The 17741-nt window shown below is 40.4% G+C and overlaps 1 protein-coding gene across 1 annotated transcript; it reads left to right on the top strand.

Annotated features, from left to right (window-relative positions):
• Positions 1–12438: 12438 nt before the first annotated feature.
• On the top strand, positions 12439–17177 carry krt18b (keratin 18b). The gene is made up of 7 exons (XM_053497889.1): positions 12439–12954; positions 14435–14517; positions 14603–14759; positions 15122–15286; positions 15405–15530; positions 16725–16945; positions 17029–17177. The coding sequence occupies exons 1-7, from the start codon at positions 12523–12525 to the stop codon at positions 17048–17050; spliced, it is 1206 nt and encodes a 401-aa protein (XP_053353864.1). The 5' UTR covers positions 12439–12522; the 3' UTR covers positions 17051–17177.
• Positions 17178–17741: the final 564 nt, after the last annotated feature.

Genomic DNA, 17741 nt, shown 5'->3' on the forward strand with positions numbered 1-17741 from the left:
ATTACAAGCCGATATCAAACCTCCCGTTTATCTCTAAAATTCTGGAAAAGATAGTAGCGGAGCAGCTATGCTCATATCTACATAGAAATAGCATACATGAACTGTATCCGTCAGGATTTAGGCCTCATCACAGCACAGAGACAGCACTCGTTAAAGTAGTAAATTACCTCCTAGTGGCCTCTGATCAGGGTTGTATCACTATACTTGTGTTACTCAACCTCAGTGCAGCTTTTGACACTATTGATCATGGTATTCTCCTTCACAGATTAGAAAATGTAGTAGGAATTAAGGGAACAGCCCTCTTATGGCTCAGATCCTATTTGACTAATCGTTATCAGTTTGTAGATTTAGATGGTGATCATTCCTCATGTTCTCAAGTTGAGTTTGGTGTTCCACAGGGTTCTGTTTTAGGCCCACTGCTTTTTTCCCTTTACATGCTTCCTCTAGGCAACATAATTCGTAAACATGGTATTAGTTTTCATTGTTATGCTGATGACACACAAGTATACGTTTCAGCAAAACCAGATGAGAAAAACCAGCTTACTAAAGTTGAGCAATGTGTGCAGGACATAAGAGATTGGATGTTAATTAATTTCCTTCTGCTTAATCCTGATAAGACAGAAGTTGTAGTCATAGGACCACAAGCAGCTAGAAGTAAGCTTTCTGATCACACTGTGATTTTAAATGGCCGTTCTGTTCCATCAAGTGCAACAGTAAAAGACCTCGGTGTGATTATAGATTCAAGCCTTTCATTTGAAGCTCATGTAGATAATATAACCAGGATAGCATTCTTTCACCTCAGAAATATTGCCAAGATAAGAAATATATTGTCACTAAACGATGCAGAAAAACTAGTTCATGCTTTTATCACCTCTAGGTTGGACTATTGTAATGCCTTACTGTCTGGTTGTTCAGCTAGATGCATAAATAAGCTTCAGCTAGTCCAGAATGCAGCAGCGAGAGTCCTCACTAAAACCAGAAGATATGAGCACATCACCCCTATCTTATCTTCACTGCATTGGCTCCCTGTGAAATTTCGCATTGATTTTAAAATACTACTCTTGACATATAAAGCATTAAATGGTCTCGCGCCGCAGTACCTGAGCGAACTGCTAGTGTCTTACGATCCGCCACGCCTACTTCAATCAAAGGATGCAGGCTGCTTCTCAGTACCGCGTATTATGAAAAATACAGCAGGGGGCGGAGCTTTTTCTTACAAAGCCCCAAAATTATAGAATAGTCTTCCAAATAGTGTTCGGGACTCAGACACAGTGTCAGTGTTTAAGTCCAGGCTAAAAACCTATTTATTTAGCCGAGCATTTTTATAAATAGATTTGCCATAGGTAAAGGAGCAGATCTGGGGGACTCATGGACGTAGAGTATTATGGTGAACTGGTATGTTTGGATGCTGTCTTCCTCACTCTCATTGATCACTCAGGTTTGCTGACGGTGAGGTGATTGTTTGCTTTACATCTCAGGAAGCCCTCATGTTTGTGTTTCCTTCTGGCTCTCCCTTTTAGTTATGATGTCATAGTTAGTCCTGCCGGAGTCTCTGCTTGCACTCTACAGTTAATATACATTCACATTATACATTGTGTGACTGTGACCATACCTAACTGCCATCTCTCCTCGTCTTCTCTTTCCCCCCCTCTTTCTCTTTCCTCTCTCCTCCTGTCTCCCCCTTTCACTCTTTCTCTCTCTCTCTGTCGAGCTACACATGTCGTTCCTGAGCTGCCAGTGATCCAGACTCCCTCTGCCCTCCGGACCTGTCTGACCCATCCTGGTGCCCCGCTTCTGGCTGAAGATCTCGTCACATGGATGCCCCGTGTGTCTCTCTGGGACGCGTCTGGTGTCTGGGACTGATTCTCTCTACCTAGAAGACAGTTCTGGCCTTGACTGGTGTTGGCAGCTGTTTCTCTGGGGACTTGACAGTTCGATAGTTCAGGACTGGAACTTCTTACAAGTCTACCTGGGTGTTCAATAACTACCTGGACTCCATATTAACATCAATTAACATCAGCTATTATAGCTGAAACTTTCAAGGTTTCTTCCTATTGCCATCTCAGGGAGTTTTTCCTTGCCACTGTTGCCGTCACCCTTGGCTTGCTTATCAGAGAAATTTCATTCATTCATCTCATTATTATCTAGACACATTTTTCTCACACATACACAATTTATTATTATTATTTTATTTAGTTATTTATTTATTTATTTATTTATTCTTCTTTTAATTTTTTTTTTTTTTTTTCATTTTTGTGAAACTGCTTTGAGACAATGACCATTGTTAAAAGCGCTATATAAATCGAATTGAATTGAATTGAATTGAATTGAACTTGTTGGGTAAAAACAAAAAGGATCAGTACTTTGTGAAAATCTTATATTTAACATCCAAACAATTCTGTTTCTCATTTTCGTTATTGTTTCCTTTTATTCTGTTTAAATGTGTACATTATTTATTTTTTATAGCGATAAAGAAAAGCAACTTAAAATAAACTGAATTCCTGTGTTTTTTCGCCAGTAATTACACTAGCGAGTGTCTAACTATAATATTATATAACTAGTGGACATAATATTTAAAAACAGAGGAAACTTTGAGATAAAAAAAAGACATACCTGCTCTACCAAAACTAAAGCAGACATCTGTGGATCACTTTACATAGCAAACTACCTTAACTCCCTGTTATTATAGTGCAGTGCTTATTTCTGGTGTGTCGCTGTGCTCATGATAATTTAATGACTAAGACAAATTTGTGAACAATGGCCATCGATGGTGATGACACTATAAAAAGTCTCCTACTCTTGAAATGCATCAAGCTCCCTTAATACAAAATAAGAAAGTTCTTGTTCTTCTTTTGGATTCTTCCATTAGAGATCACTGCAGCTAAGCATGAGGTTGGCAACAGGCTTATGCTGGATGCCAATTCTGGTGGATTCATTGCTTGTGGTTGTGTCACAACTGTGGCCTAGGTTTGATCATTTTAGATAAAAATGTTAATTAAGGCCCTCATCCTTTAACTGCTCAGATGTATAAAAAGATAAATGTAAGTGGCTCTCATCTTGAATGTTAAACAGCAAGAGAGTGAGACTGACAAATCAGCTGACGGGAAAACTGCTTAGGTGTTTAATGGGTTGTATAGAGAAGCTTTTAAATTAAGTGACACAACATCACATGTGCGCTTAATAGCAAGTTTTAGCAGGGCAGGGGTAGCTCAGTGGTTAAGGCATAGAAAGGTCCCTGGTCACTCTGGATAAGGGCGTCGGCCAAATGCCATAAATGTATGTCCTACTGTCTAAAACACATCTCTAGAACTTTTGGCAGATATATTACAGCACAGAAAACTTGTTAGGAAGCTTTGGACACTATTGTGTAGATCAGTGATGTTCACATCTTAAATAACATGGGAAGAGAGCAAAGCCAGACTCCAATGGAGGAAGTTATTCGATTTTCAGTGACGAGTTCTATATTAACAGGTTGTGCAATGCAGATTTCCTGCTGTCATAAGACGTGCATGTGCTTCTGTGGTCTGTTTGTGGAAGTGGAATTGATGGTTTTATCCCCGCAGTTAGTATTTTAGTCAGGAAGCATGCTCCTGAAATGTGTCATTTTCACAGTCTTAGTAATCAGGGCTTTAGCAAGAAGAAGAAGAAGCATTCATTTTTTACATATACAGCACAGCGCAGTTAAAATCTTTGCTCCCCGTATACAAAAATCTTCATGATTGTATACACCTATTATCCACTTTATTGGGAACACCTGTACAACTGCTCATATATAATCAGCCAATCACGTCTCAGCAGCACAAGGCACACACATAAACACCCACACATACACAATCACAGATATAGATCCAAAGCTAATGTTCATATCAAACATCAATGCCGACCTTTATAAGTCAGTGTATAAAAGACATCGTCCTGTGTACATCAGAAGCTGTGCGACTGGTGCTAATGAGACTATATCTGCTATTTCAACATAAACAGTTAGGGTCAGGGTGGCTCAGTGATTAAGGCATTGGACTATGGTTTGGAAGGTCCCAGATTCAAATCCTACGACTGCCAAGTTGTCCCCAAGCTGCATTCCATCCTGAAGTGTACTTCACAGAATGCTTCCTGCTCTGTTTACATTTACGGCATTTGGCAGACGCTCTTATCCAGAGCGACTTACATTTTTATTTATTATCTCGTTTTACATCTGAGCAGTTGAGGGTTAAGGCAACAGTGGCAAGTTGGTGGTTGTGGGGTTTGAACCTGGGATCTTCTGAACCGTAGTCCAATGCCTTAACCACTGAGCTACACCTGGTCCATTTGCCAGATGCCCCATTATTGATAATAATAATTGATTAAAGATGTACCAAGATTTCGGATTGCGAGTAGCCCGGTTTGCGAGCGCTCCGCAAGACGAGCGAAAATTTTTAATACATTTTTACTTGAAAATAGTCCAAGTATATTCTCTCTCTCACTTAGCCTGCGCTGATTCCATTAGTGTGTGTGTGCATGCGTCACTAGACAGTGTGTCCCTGCCCCCCTCCTCTCCCCTTCATAGACACACACACTTTAATGGAGACACTGAACATAGAATGCAGGTTAACTTGTTTGATTTTGACTTTACAGTAGTGAGTTAGTTGGTATGCGCTCACTCGTGTGTCATTAGCGATGTTCTTTGTTAATTTTTCCCATAAAAGAGGGTTTCCATTAGTGTGTGTGTGTGTGTGTGTGTGTGTGTGTGTGTGTGAAAGTCATCCCAAATGGTATTCTTCCCCCTCTCAAATTAAAGAGGAGGAGGTGTTATTGTATAAGAAGGGGAGGGGGGGGGGGGGGCATTCCTCCTCTTGTCTTACTTTAACTTCACACACACACACACATATGCAGCACGTGCACGCACAAACATGCGTTACAGAAACACTTCTCTGTCAAGATTAGGTTAAGTTAAGGGTGCAGATTAATTTTTTAATTTTTTTCTTTATATTTTGCATTAACTATTTTTATATATTATTTTTTTGGGTTGTGGAAAGAATAATCTCAGTTTTCATTATTTCTTATGGGGAAATTCGACTTTGATTTACAAGTGTTTTGAAATACGACCCCGCTTCCTGAATGAATTAATATTTGTAATCCAAGGTTACACTGTACTAGCCTTTATAATATTTAAGATTTCTTGATCTAATTCAAGTCAAAGTTATTGTCTCGAATTAATATAATGTCATTGTCGATAATAATGATAATAAATATATTAATCTTTTTTCAAGCTCCATTTTTTGGGGGGTTGAAAGGATGATGTCACACAGAACCAGACAGCATTTTTGGTTTGCTCCAGGTGGATGATTTAAGTTCGGCTTTTTATGTCATAAATACGGAGAGTACTCCAGGGGTCATGTAGTAAAAAAAATACATTGGAACCTCGGATTACGAGCACAATTCGTTCCGGATGTGGGCTTGTATTACAAAACACTCAAAAACTAAATTTCATTTTCCCATAAGAAATAATGGAAACTCAAATTATTCGTTCTACAGCTAAAAAAAATAAATACATAAAACAAATTAACCCGCACTTTAGCTAAAAAAAAAAAGTTAAAATAAATCCCGACAGATTTAGAAGTGTTTCCGTTTGTGTATGTGTGTGTGTGTGTGAGGCTAGAGTAAGTGGAGACTCTTGCTTTTAGCCCCTCCTGTCTACCCCTTCTCATCTTACACAGTATAACTTTTTCCTCTTGTTTAAATTAAACAAACTTTCGGGTGGATCCTGCACTATCCAACTAAAAAAACTACTGAAGAACAAAACTTATATATCCTAGCTTTCATCTCGCATTCGTGTTCACACACACCAGACTGCATTACCCACAATGCATCTCTCGCACTTCCGTCTGTCATATACAGCTGTCATAAATCAACCACTCTCTCCCTCTACACATTTGTCACAGCGGTAGTGCTCTAAAATGATTTTTAGAAAATAATCATGCATTAATATTTTCATTGTCTTTAGGAATGCTAAGAATCGCCTGTGGTTATAGGGTTAATATCCTGAAAATCCACATCACTCGTTGACTGGTATTTGTTTACAGGCCAGTGTTTTCAAAACAAAATAGGGAGGACAGGTTGATTTTTGGGCTAAAGCAAAGAATGACCTGCTAAGGTTTAATCCCTTGAATGTTCTGTTCTTTATTCCCAGTCACAGCATTGAACAAACCATGAGTCGAAGATGGTGTACTGCAAAGTTATACCACTAGATGGCAGTGGGTCTAAGTTCAACTCCAAACATCAGTGGGAGGATGCCTGGCAGTGATTTTTTTGAGGGACTGTGGGAGAGAATTGGAGCATTGTGCACACACTGAAATACTTAGAGTATGTCTGCACGACTGTACTACAATATACCGCTGTGAATAAATATCCTGATTTTATCATTTTTTGCAGATTTGTTGTAATATTTAAGATGCTTGTACATAATAAGGAACATAAAACAGTTTTTTCCCAATTATGTGAAAAGGTAATATTCCTTTAAACATCACAACTGGCTGTGCCACCTTCACAGCAACAACAACAGCAAACCAATGCCTCCAAGAAGTGGAGATCAGTCTGGTACGCCATTGTGCGTACATTTGAGTTTTGGCCCAAACTTCATGGCAGCATTACTTTAATTCATCTACACTGGAGGGCTTTTGAGCGTATCAGTGGAGTCCAAGTCAGAACCCTGCTCAGGCCAATACAAAAACTTACATTTTGTTTTTAAGCCATTCAGAGTTGGACTTGCTCTTGTGCATCAGATCACTGTCTTTTTTCATTACCTGATCGTGTCTGAGCTTTAGATCACACAGACGTTCTCCTTCAGGATTTTCCAGTAGAGGGGAGAATTTATTGGTTCATTAATTAGGGAAAGTTACCCAGAATCTGAGGCAGCAAAACGCCCATCTGGCTCACACCATCACACCACCACATGTCTGACTGTTGGTGTGATCGTTTTACTGAGGAATGCTGTGTTAGCGCTCTGAGGTACTGTAGCGCTCTGTATAAGCACTCTGTGTTAGCTCTAGGTCAGGGGTAGCTCAGTGGTTAGGGTATTGGACTACGGTTCGGAAGATACCAGGTTCAAACCCCACAACCACCAAGCTGCCACTGTTGGGCCCTTGAGCGCGGCCCTTAACCCTCAACTGCTCAGATGTGTAATAAGATAAAAATGTAAGTCGCTCTGGATAAGAGAGTCTGCCAAATGCCTAAATGTAAAATGTAAGCTCTCTGTGTTAGCGCTCTGTATTAGCTCTGTGTTAATGCTCTGTATTAGCTTTCCGAGGTATTAGCTTTCTGGGGTAGCACACTGTGTTAGCTCTCTGAGGTAGCGCTCTGTGTTAGCGCTTTGTGTTAGCTCTCTGAGGTAGCGCTCTGTGTTAGCGCTCTGAGGTAGCGCTCTGTATTAGCTCTGTGTGATAGCGTTCTGTGTTAGAACTCTGTGTTAATGCTCTGTATTTTTATTTTTTTGCTAAAAGCGCTATACAAATAAAATTGAATTGAATTGAATTGTATTAGCTTTCTGAGGTATTAGCTTTTTGTGTTAGCGCTCTGTGTTAGCGCTCTGTTTTAGCGCTCTGTGTGAGCTCTCTGAGGTAGCGCTCTGTGTTAGCTCTCTGTGTTAGCGCTCTGTGTTAGCTCTCTGAGGTAGCGCTCTGTATTAGCTCTCTGTGATAGCGTTCTGTGTTAGCACTCTGTGTTAATGCTCTGTATTAGCTTTATGAGTTAGCGCTCTGTATTAGCTCTGTGTTCGCGCTCTTTGTGTAAGTGCACTGTTAGCTCTCTGTGTTAGCGCTCTTTGTTAGCGCACTTTGTTAGTGCTCTGTGTTAGCATTCTGTGTTAGCTTTTTGAGTTAGCGCTCTGTGTGATCTCTCTGTGTAAGCGCTCTGTGTTAGCTTATTTTCAGCGTTCTCGTATGAACAGGAGACGCAGGGTTTGTGGTGTGCAGGAGTGCACGCTGTATGCGCCATACCTCCAGTGGAGTGCGATGTAACAACTTCTTGCAGGCATTTAATTAGCCAACATGGCTTTATGGTTAGGGTTAGGGGTATATCACCCTCGACTGGTTTGGCCAGGATGTTTTTGCATTTTAATATGGATAAAGATTTTTTCTTTAGGAATAAAAACAGAAAAAAAAAGTTTTAAAATTCACCACGTGCATGTGAACTAGGCCTTTGTCTCCTATGGGGTTTTGTTTAAAGGTCTGAAAAAACTAATTGTGATGAATATACAAACAAAAAACATTCTAAAGTGGTGAATACATTTTCATGGAACTCCTAAGTAAGGGGTCGGGAATAACTCAGTGATCAGGGCATTGGACTACGGTTTGGAAGGTCAGAGGGTCAAACCCCAACGACCATCAAGATGCCACTGTCGGGCCCCTGAGCAAGGCCCTTAACCTCCAACCACTCAGATGTATAATGGGATAGAAATACAAGTCACTCTAGATAAGAGTGTCTGTCAAATTCAGGAAACATATAACAGCAGCTGTGTCAGTACTGCAGGTCTATATTAATGGGCTTACTCAGACATGTTATTGTTTCCATAGTAACAGCTCACTCATGGGGAATTGTTTGGAACAAATAAAAACTTTTCTAATCACGGATACTGTAAAGTAAGTGGAAGGAGTCTCCAGTGTGAGAAGAGTAATCTTCAAGACAGAGGAGTTTGCACTTCTTTGTCACCTGACACGCTGATTTTTTGTCTTCTTAAGTTGAGAGAGAGAGAGAGAGAGAGAGAGACTGTGAGGTGAGTTTGGTGAAAGAGGAATAGAGTATCCTGTTAGAGGAAAGTAATCAACTTTAGGGTTCATCACACCGCTCCATACTGCAGGAGTACCATATGTTAGTCCTATAACACACAAATGTGCAGAGTTTATAACTCGCAAAATACATTCATGTGACTTCACTTGACATGAAAATGGAAGTTAAAAGCACACTAGTCCAGCTGAAATGAATTAAATAAGTGATCATCTGTCTCGACTTAGTCATCACTAATAACACGTTAGCATTTTTTTCTTTTCATTTCAAAGAGGCAGAATTTTATTGTTAAAAATGTGTCTCTCTCTCTCTCTCCCTCTCTCTCTCTCTTTTCAAGGCCACTCATTTACATTGGACACAATGCCGCTGGCGGTGCTGTGGCTGGTTGGGTGGAGCTTTAAGAAAGAAAAAAAAACATGGCACCACAAAACATAAAAGTTTCTCTGAAACAGCTGCCAGGGAAACCGAAGCCTGCCTGGTGTAAACAAAACGGCTGTGTTGAGGAAGTTCCAAAGCTGTCTTCCATTTCAAGAGGTTTAAACAAAATCACTTCTCTATTCCTCACTGTGTGTGTGTGTGTGTGTGTGTGTATGTGTGTGTGAATGTGTGTGTGTGTGCGTATGTGTGGTGGCTCACATAACTTCACTGTGGAGTATGACTCACTGTCACGCTATCTCATTCCCTCTCTCTGTTCCCTCTGAGCGGTGTGTGTGTGTGTGTGTGTGTGTGTGTGTGTGTGTGTGTGTGTGTGTGTGTGTGTCATGGCGCTGAATCGTTCCTCAGTCAGTGGGATGAACCGCTCTGAGCTCCGACTCCACAACAAGGTGTCTGTTCTTCTCTCTCGGTCGAATCACGTGACCTTCTGGTCAGAGCAACGGATTGAAACCATTATTAAACTAAATACTTGCTGGTAATTAAATGTTCTACAAAAGTTACAAGTCAGTAATAAAAATCGAATTGTGCTGTTGTACACTGAGATGATTGAAACCGTTTCTCTTTCTGAGACACGTTCTAACTGTTCCTGATGCTAAGACGCTTTAGAACCACTACCGCTGATGAGACTTTTTATAACCACTCTTGCTGTCTTGCTCTTCCTGTATGAAACCGAGTCACACGCAGTCTTCTTCGTAATGATGAATCATGTTTTCTAAGACATTAACACTGACCTACACAACACTGAACTACTGAAGTTCACCACGGTACCTGAGCTTTTCTTCCACAAACTTATGAAGTTAGTCTTCCAATTCTTAGGTAAAGAAGCAGACCTGAGAGACTGATGGACAAAGTGTGTTATGGTGAACTTGTATGTTTGGATTTGTGTGTGTGTGTGTGTGTGTGTGTGTGTGTGTGTGTCTCGAGCCATGGCACTCCTGAAAACCAGCATTCCTAACCCCTTCAGATCTGCTTGGCTCATCTTCATGCCCTACTTCTGGTTGGAGTTCTCATCACATGGAGACTCTCACCGCTGCCGAGGCCCGTCGGTTCTGCTTGGGGATGTGTGTGTGATAAAAGATGATGGTTCCACTTAATATTCATGAACAGGGCTTTGGACTCCATCGAAACAATCCGTTGTTCTGCGTTGGCTTGTGACTGCAGTCACTTCAGTAGTTTTAGAAAAAATAAGAAAAACACTGCAAAGAGAGGGATAATGAAATGCAACAGAAGGATAAAAATAAAATAAAAAGTAAGAAAAAGATACTGTTAGAGTGTATGAGAGAAAAGACAAAGAAAAGCAAGAGAGAGAGAGGAAGAAAGGAAATAGAGGAAGGAGGATGGGACAGAGAGAGAGGAGATGGAGCGACAGGAAGATTATCACTTAGTCTGCCTTAGAAGAGTTTCTATTTTCCTTTTTGTGATTTTGTTGATGCAAATAAATTTCATAATTATTGGCACCCTGCATGAACATGAGATTTAAAATTCAGTGATGGTTTGAGAAAAGTCACGGCGCGTTTATTATTTTAAAGAAATCAACAGAATTATTGCCACCCTTTAAAACACTAAATAATTCTGTAAGTTGTGTTAAAGTCAACAGTGACACAACGTACATTTTAGTCCTCCCTTAAACCAGTGTTCTAGAGAGAGAGAGAGAGATTAAGCTCGAGTTTCACGCAGACGCCTTGTAGGCTTCTCACATTTCTCTTCTCCTCCAGTGCTATTACACCTCGGACTGTTCTGTAGTGTCGCTCACACCGGCTCTGAATTGAAATAAAGTATTGCTTTTATCTCCTAATCTATTGTTTCTTTTCAAAAGTCTAAATGATTCACACGGTTCAAATATCACAATAATCAATCCTCCACTTCCCAGCGTCCGTGTGGAGAAACCTACGGCTGGGATTCTCACTCATCCTAAACAAAACCATTAGGAAAATCCCATGATCCTCTCTGGCTGCAAAGACGGCTCAGGTAACACTGGGGTCAGAACACAACAGAGGAACAGGGTCAGGTTAAAAACAATCATTATCTGAGTTTATCTTCACCGGAAGTTTGTTTGTATTGTACGTTTACATTTAATTTATGCAAATGAGGATTTCTCTAAATACATAGATTAAGAACAAAAAGGGATTACAAATATAAAGAATTAAAGAAAATCTGGTAGATAAAATGTAATCGAATGCAAAACAGAATAATAAAATTGTCATGCATTGTGTTTTTATGTATTTTATGAACTTCTCTTTTGTTAATTATGTTCAGCTGATTTTTAATACTACAGTTTAGACTGATTAGCCATAACATTAAAACCATAACTGATGTTCTGTAATACATTGTCTGTTCTAACCGTAGTGACTTAACAGAACGCTGCTGTGCATCAGACATCACCTGTTCCCTCTTCGTCCGTTAGTTAACGATGGCAGTTACAACATCTGCATGATGCTTCATTATGACGCTGAAGAGTTTTGGAAAAGCAGAAGTGATGGAGCAACAGGTATATACAGTACTTTGCAAAAGTATTTACCCCCCTTTTCAACATTTTGTCAAACAGCACTTTTGCCGTGAAAGAGGGCGTGGCTATACACATCACTCAACAGAGCCAATCAATGTGTTAGTTTTAAAGAGCCAAAACAGGACCAAATGTTTTACTGAGACCACCATGCCTAAAGATAAGATTTTTTATGTGACGACCTCAGCAGCTACCTCATTTCCCCTCTTGTCTCCCCCAACCACTCAGCATTCAGCATCAGCAGTATACTAACTGATCATCTGTCATCACCTGCACTTTTTTTTCACTGAGTCAGGACTTAAGTTAGATTAGAAAATACAAGAATGTCTCTGGCTTTTTGGAAGCAAAACGCGAAGACTTTTGCACAGCTGTCTATAAAGACTGTAATAAAGGTACTTGTTTTTATTATATATATATATATATATATAGTTTGATATTTGATCACAGACATGAACGCCTACCACCGCTTCGGATTTTAGAGCTGAGAAGGATGTAGTGTTTGAACATGTGGTCGGATGTTTGCATGCATGTGTGTAAAATTAAGTGAGAGAGCGGGTGGGGGGAGGGGGGATCTGAGCATGGAGGGGGAGGATTAAAAACTTCTGGCCAGAGACTGTAGAGGAGAAAAACAGCCACGTGGGACGGGTTGTAGCTGGTCAACGGCTGTTGGACAGGAAAAGGAGAGGAGGTGCCTGTGTGCATGTGTATGTGTGTGTGTGTGTGTGTGCAGTATAAAAGCCTTGCACTTCCATCTGCACATCTCTCTGAGTCCTTTACAGCTCTAGAGTTCTCTTCTTTTTCTCTTTAGTTCCATTCTCTTCATCACCATGAGCTACCGCTCAACCTCCTACTCCTTCACCCGCTCTGCACCCATGCCGAACCGCGCCGTCAGCATCTACGGAGGAGCAGGAGGTCATGGCTTCCGAATCTCCTCAGCCTCGACCCACTCCGGCCTGCGTTCTGCACCTCTCGGCTCGTCCATCTCCTCCTCCTCCGCCTTTAAGGTGAGTTCGGGCCTGGGTGCAGGAGCAGGAACCGGGGTGAGCTTGAGTTCCGGACCTACAACCGTCATGGGAGATGAGAAGGGTCAGATGCAGAACCTGAACGATCGTCTGGCCTCATACCTGGAGACGGTACGCAGGCTGGAGAAGGAAAACGCCATGCTGGAGAACAAGATCAAAGAGGCCATGGAGAAAGCTGGACCGGATACGCGTGACTACAGCAAGTACAAGGCCATCCTGGATGATCTGAGGAGAAAGGTATGAAGCAGCTTTACAGAAAATATGCAAAAGTTTCTGTATCATAAACAGAAATTCATTTCTAAAATGCATAAAAAGTTACAATAAAACTCAGTTAAACTTTGATCTTAGTTTTTTAGTTTAAAAATAAATCTGTTCACTGAAGAGAGAATTCGATTTAATCACTAAATCACTAAAACTGTCTTTAACTCTTTATCTCCTTGGTCAGATCCCTTGTTTCTGTGTTTTAGGAAAACTCTCTTAAACTCAGCAAATCTTTTCCCATCTCGGTGGAGGGTGTGGCACACACACACACACACACACACACACACACAATCCTGTGTCTCCCTCTTCCTTACTTCTCTCTTCTTTCTGTCCATTACATGAACTAGGGGGAAGTTTTTTTTTTTTTACTTTCACACTTCCTGTTCGTGGGTAGTGTTTAAACCGCCGTTACCATGGAGACGGATGAACAACAAATAAATTGTTAGTAGTCGTTACTGCAGGGTGGAAGAATGACAAAGAGTCATAATGCAAAGCAGATGTGATCATGCGCGCACACACACACACACACACACACACACACACACACACACACACAAACGGTGACAAATATGCAAAGAGGAACAGCTGCAAAATTTTAAAGCAATTTTTGGTCATCCATTTGCTAGAGTCTGTGCTCACTGTTTGTCGCGGATGCTGATAGATTAAAGAGCGCATGTAAGGATTTCAGAGGTCATGTGACTCAGGTGCGATTAAACTCCTTTATTTCATATCGTCAGGTTTTACTGAGACACAGTAATGCAGAGAGCAGTGCATTTCAACTTCTGTGTCAGGATGCTTAAAAAGGAAATTCTGCTCATCACACTTCCGGAGACACACACACACACACACACACACACACACACACACCATGGCCTCTTAAAAGAATGTCTGAACCAGATTTAAACACAGTGTGTGAAGCGTGTGTTAGCCTGAACGCTACGCTACTGTTTTACAGAACAAATGCTGCCATGGGTCCAAAAGTATTGGGAAAAGTGCAGTGTACAGGAATACGTTTGCAGCAGACGTTCACAGTTCACATGAGAATCCCTAAGTTTTAGGTCTTTTTGTGCAGAGGCAGACACTCCGGCTTCAGAAAGTCCTGTGTGTGTGTGTGTGTGTGTGGGATTTAAAACCAGGACTCATCCGGTGTGATATTTGCAAAAAAACTGTGGAAAACGCATCAGCTTGAGGGTCTAATGTCAGTCTGATGATAATAAGAAGCCGCGTGCGTCATTGGATCCGTCTGATCTCATGACACTGATGTGTCAGGACCTGAACAAGCACGCGCACACACATACACACATGGACATGGACACACCCAAAGTGACAAAAGACCTTTTGCGTAGTTTTAATGTCAGGCTCCAGATCAGATGATGGGATCAGATTACGCATCACTTCCTGTACTGCTCATGGTGGTTCATGTTTAGTGAAATTGTTGCTCCTGGTTCGTCCTCAGATATTCGAATCCACGCTGGATAACGGCCGTCTGGTCCTGCAGATCGACAACGCCCGTCTGGCTGCAGATGATTTCAGAGTCAAGTGAGTGCGTGTAACCGTTACAGATACGAAACCGATGCCGCGTGACGTTACTTAATCATCCTGAAGGTGTGTGTCTGTGCTGCAGGTTTGAGAACGAGCTGTCCATCAGACAGTCCGTGGAAGCCGATATCGCCGGCCTGAAGAAAGTCATCGACGACACAAACATCGGCCGTATGAACACTGAGGGCGAGCTGGAGGCCTTGAAGGAGGAGCTGCTGTTCCTCAAGAAGAACCACGATGATGTGAGTTGCGCTTTATCACACACACAACAGACTAAACACAGTCTAGAGCTCGTCAAGGACATGAAAAGATTATCAGAGCATTTACTTGGCAGTTTTTTTTTATTTACTATTTATGCCAGTGTCCTGCGCTCTGATTGGTCAGAAGTTTTTCTCTAGAAAAAACTAAACACATTTGCATAAAATGAAACAGAATCCGGTTTATTTTGGCTTATTAATGTTTCTGATGGGGTCTGTGTCTCATGCGATGAGCTGAATGTCCAGATAAATCTAATGAGTCTGACCTCTGACCCCGTGAGACTGGTGAAGGCTCCTAGACTCTTTTCCCCAAAGATACCATTTTCTGTTGTTGATCTCTTTAACAGGAAGTGACGGAGATGCGTAATCACATCGCTCAGTCGGGCGTGCAGGTGGACGTAGACGCTCCGAAGGGACAGGACCTCGCTTTGGTCATGGAGGAGATGAGAGCGAATTACGAGAAGATGGCGATGAAGGACGCTGAGGAGCTCAAAATGTGGCACGAAAACCAGGTGGATTACTGACGTGGGCATTAGCGTTTGGCTAACTGCCATCCTCACCCGCTTGTGTTTAACTGTGAGGAAGAGCATGTTCAATATTGTGTGTGTGTGTGTGTGTGTGTGTGTGTAGATAGCAGATGTCCAGGTTCAAGTATCGCAGAACACAGAAGCATTACAAGGAGCTCAGATGGAGATGAACGACCTGAGAAGACAAATTCAGACGCTGGAGATCGAACTAGCGTCACAGCAAAGCCTGGTAACACCACACACAGCCGCGCTTCGTAACATCACAGACTTTCTAAACACCTTTACTGTAATAACCACAACATAAATAATCTTTTTTATATGATCTGTTTAACTAAACATGGATGTAGATTTGGTTTAAGAAACATGAAGACCATTCCACAGCAAAGTACAAATATTATTATGTTTATGTTAAAATAATTTTATTCTTTTTAAGGTTTAGAAATAAAAAGGCAACATATACACAAGATTACAATCATAATAAAAAAAAACTTTGACTCTAGATAGTTCCATGTGGTCACTGAGAAGCTTTACTAGCCCTTTAGCCATGATGTATATTTGCAGTTTTGTCTTTTTTTTTGGTCCTAAAAATAACTCTGCCCCCTGCAGGAGCTAGGCTGTGTGTATTCCTTTAACGGGCACTAGGGGGCGCTCACAGAGTCTGCAGAGTGCATGGGTTGGAGTTTTATAGTGTGATCCACTCACAAGCTGCAGAGATACTGACATGGACAAACTGAACAATTTAGAAATCATAAAACACAATGTCTTGTACACACACACACACACACACACACACACACTGTTCAGTTATTATTACTAAGTATAATGTAGTGCCTCACAGTATTTTACATAAAAATGTAGAGAATCAGCAGAAGAACAATAAACCTACGTGTAAATAAATGATTCAGATAACAAACATAATACGTTGGCTTAATTAGATACCTGTACATTAAATAACATACATATATCATTACATATTTTTTTTGTAATTTAGTTATTACAACTACGTTCTCGTAAAATGTATAATTATATAATGCATATGAAATTAGAGAAAAGCTACAGTAAAAAATATAAAATAAAATAAAATATAAATAATAAAGTGACCAAAACAGAACTGAGTGATTAATATAACATTAAGAGTAAATATTTAACACTATCAAATTCATTTAAGTTTGTTTAACATTATAATAATGCTACATAAAATGCTAAATTACTATTATCATAATAAACTTTTTCAAAAATTACAGTATTGAATATTTACTCTTAATGTTATATTAATTACTCAGTTCTGTTTTGGTTACTTTATTATTTATATTTTTTTTTATGTTTAATGTTATAATAATGCTACATAATATTCTAAATTCGTATTTTAAAACAATAAGTAAAACTGAATAATAATAATAATAATATTGTTTTTGTGGGTTAGAAAGCGTCTCTGGAGGACACGCTGAGGAACACCGACCTGCGCTTTAACGGTGAGATGGAGAAGTATAACAACATCCTCATGCAGCTAGAGGCAGAACTGGCACATCTCAGGGCAAAGATCACCGAGCAGGGGCAGGAGTACCAGACTCTCCTCAACATGAAGATGAAACTTGAGGCAGAAATCGCAACCTACAAGACCCTGCTGGACGGAGAAGATTTAAAGTGAGGAAACACACACACACATACACACACAGCTTAAAGAATTTACTTAAACTAAATCTCACTCTGTCTGGATTTTTCCTCAGCCTACAGGATGCTCTGGAGTAACTCCAAGGAGAAGAGATGGAAGGGTTAAAGACACACATACACTAACTCTCTCTCTCTCCATCTCTTTCACTTCGTGACATTGAAGATCTGCTGCATTTTTTGTGAAAACATTAAAGCTTTGACCTTTTCCAGCCTGTCTGTGTGTGTTTTTGTTCTGTACGCTGGACAAAATGAACCAGGGATGTAAAAGGGAGAGACAACATTCTGGACTAACTAAAGCTTGTTTATGCACCTAGTTGAACAACCAGACAGTAAGGCGTTACAATAATTCAACCTAGAGGTGATAAAAGAATAAACTAGTTTTTCTGCATCGTTTAGCGACAATAAATTTCTTATTCTGGCAATATTTCTGAGGTGAAAGAATGCTATCCTGGCAATATTATCTACATGAGCTTCAAATTAAAGGCTGGAATCTATAATCACACCAAGGTCTTTCACTGTTGCACTTGATGGAACAGAAAGGCCATCTAAAGTTACGGTGTGATCTAAAATCATCCAGTTTCTTATGTCCTGTACACATTGCTCAACTTTAGTAAACTGTTTTTTCTCATCTGGTTTTGCTGAGATGTATAATTCAATTCAATTAAATTTCATTTGTATAGCTCTTTTAACAATTGTCATTGTCGCAAAGCAGCTTTACACAATCAAAATAATTATTTAAGTCTGTATGTCATCTGTCCGTATGACATCA

The sequence above is a fragment of the Clarias gariepinus genome, chromosome 6, assembly GCF_024256425.1.
Source record: "Clarias gariepinus isolate MV-2021 ecotype Netherlands chromosome 6, CGAR_prim_01v2, whole genome shotgun sequence".
Taxonomy (NCBI): Eukaryota; Metazoa; Chordata; class Actinopteri; order Siluriformes; family Clariidae; genus Clarias; species Clarias gariepinus.

Excerpts from the sequence above, each read along its gene's own strand:
- krt18b (XM_053497889.1), top strand. The coding sequence starts at position 12,523 with ATGAGCTACCGCTCAACCTCCTACTCCTTCACCCGCTCTGCACCCATG. Across the intron at positions 12,955-14,434 it reads TGGATGATCTGAGGAGAAAG|ATATTCGAATCCACGCTGGA; the intron begins GTATGAAGCAGC and ends GTTCGTCCTCAG. Across the intron at positions 14,760-15,121 it reads TCAAGAAGAACCACGATGAT|GAAGTGACGGAGATGCGTAA; the intron begins GTGAGTTGCGCT and ends TCTCTTTAACAG.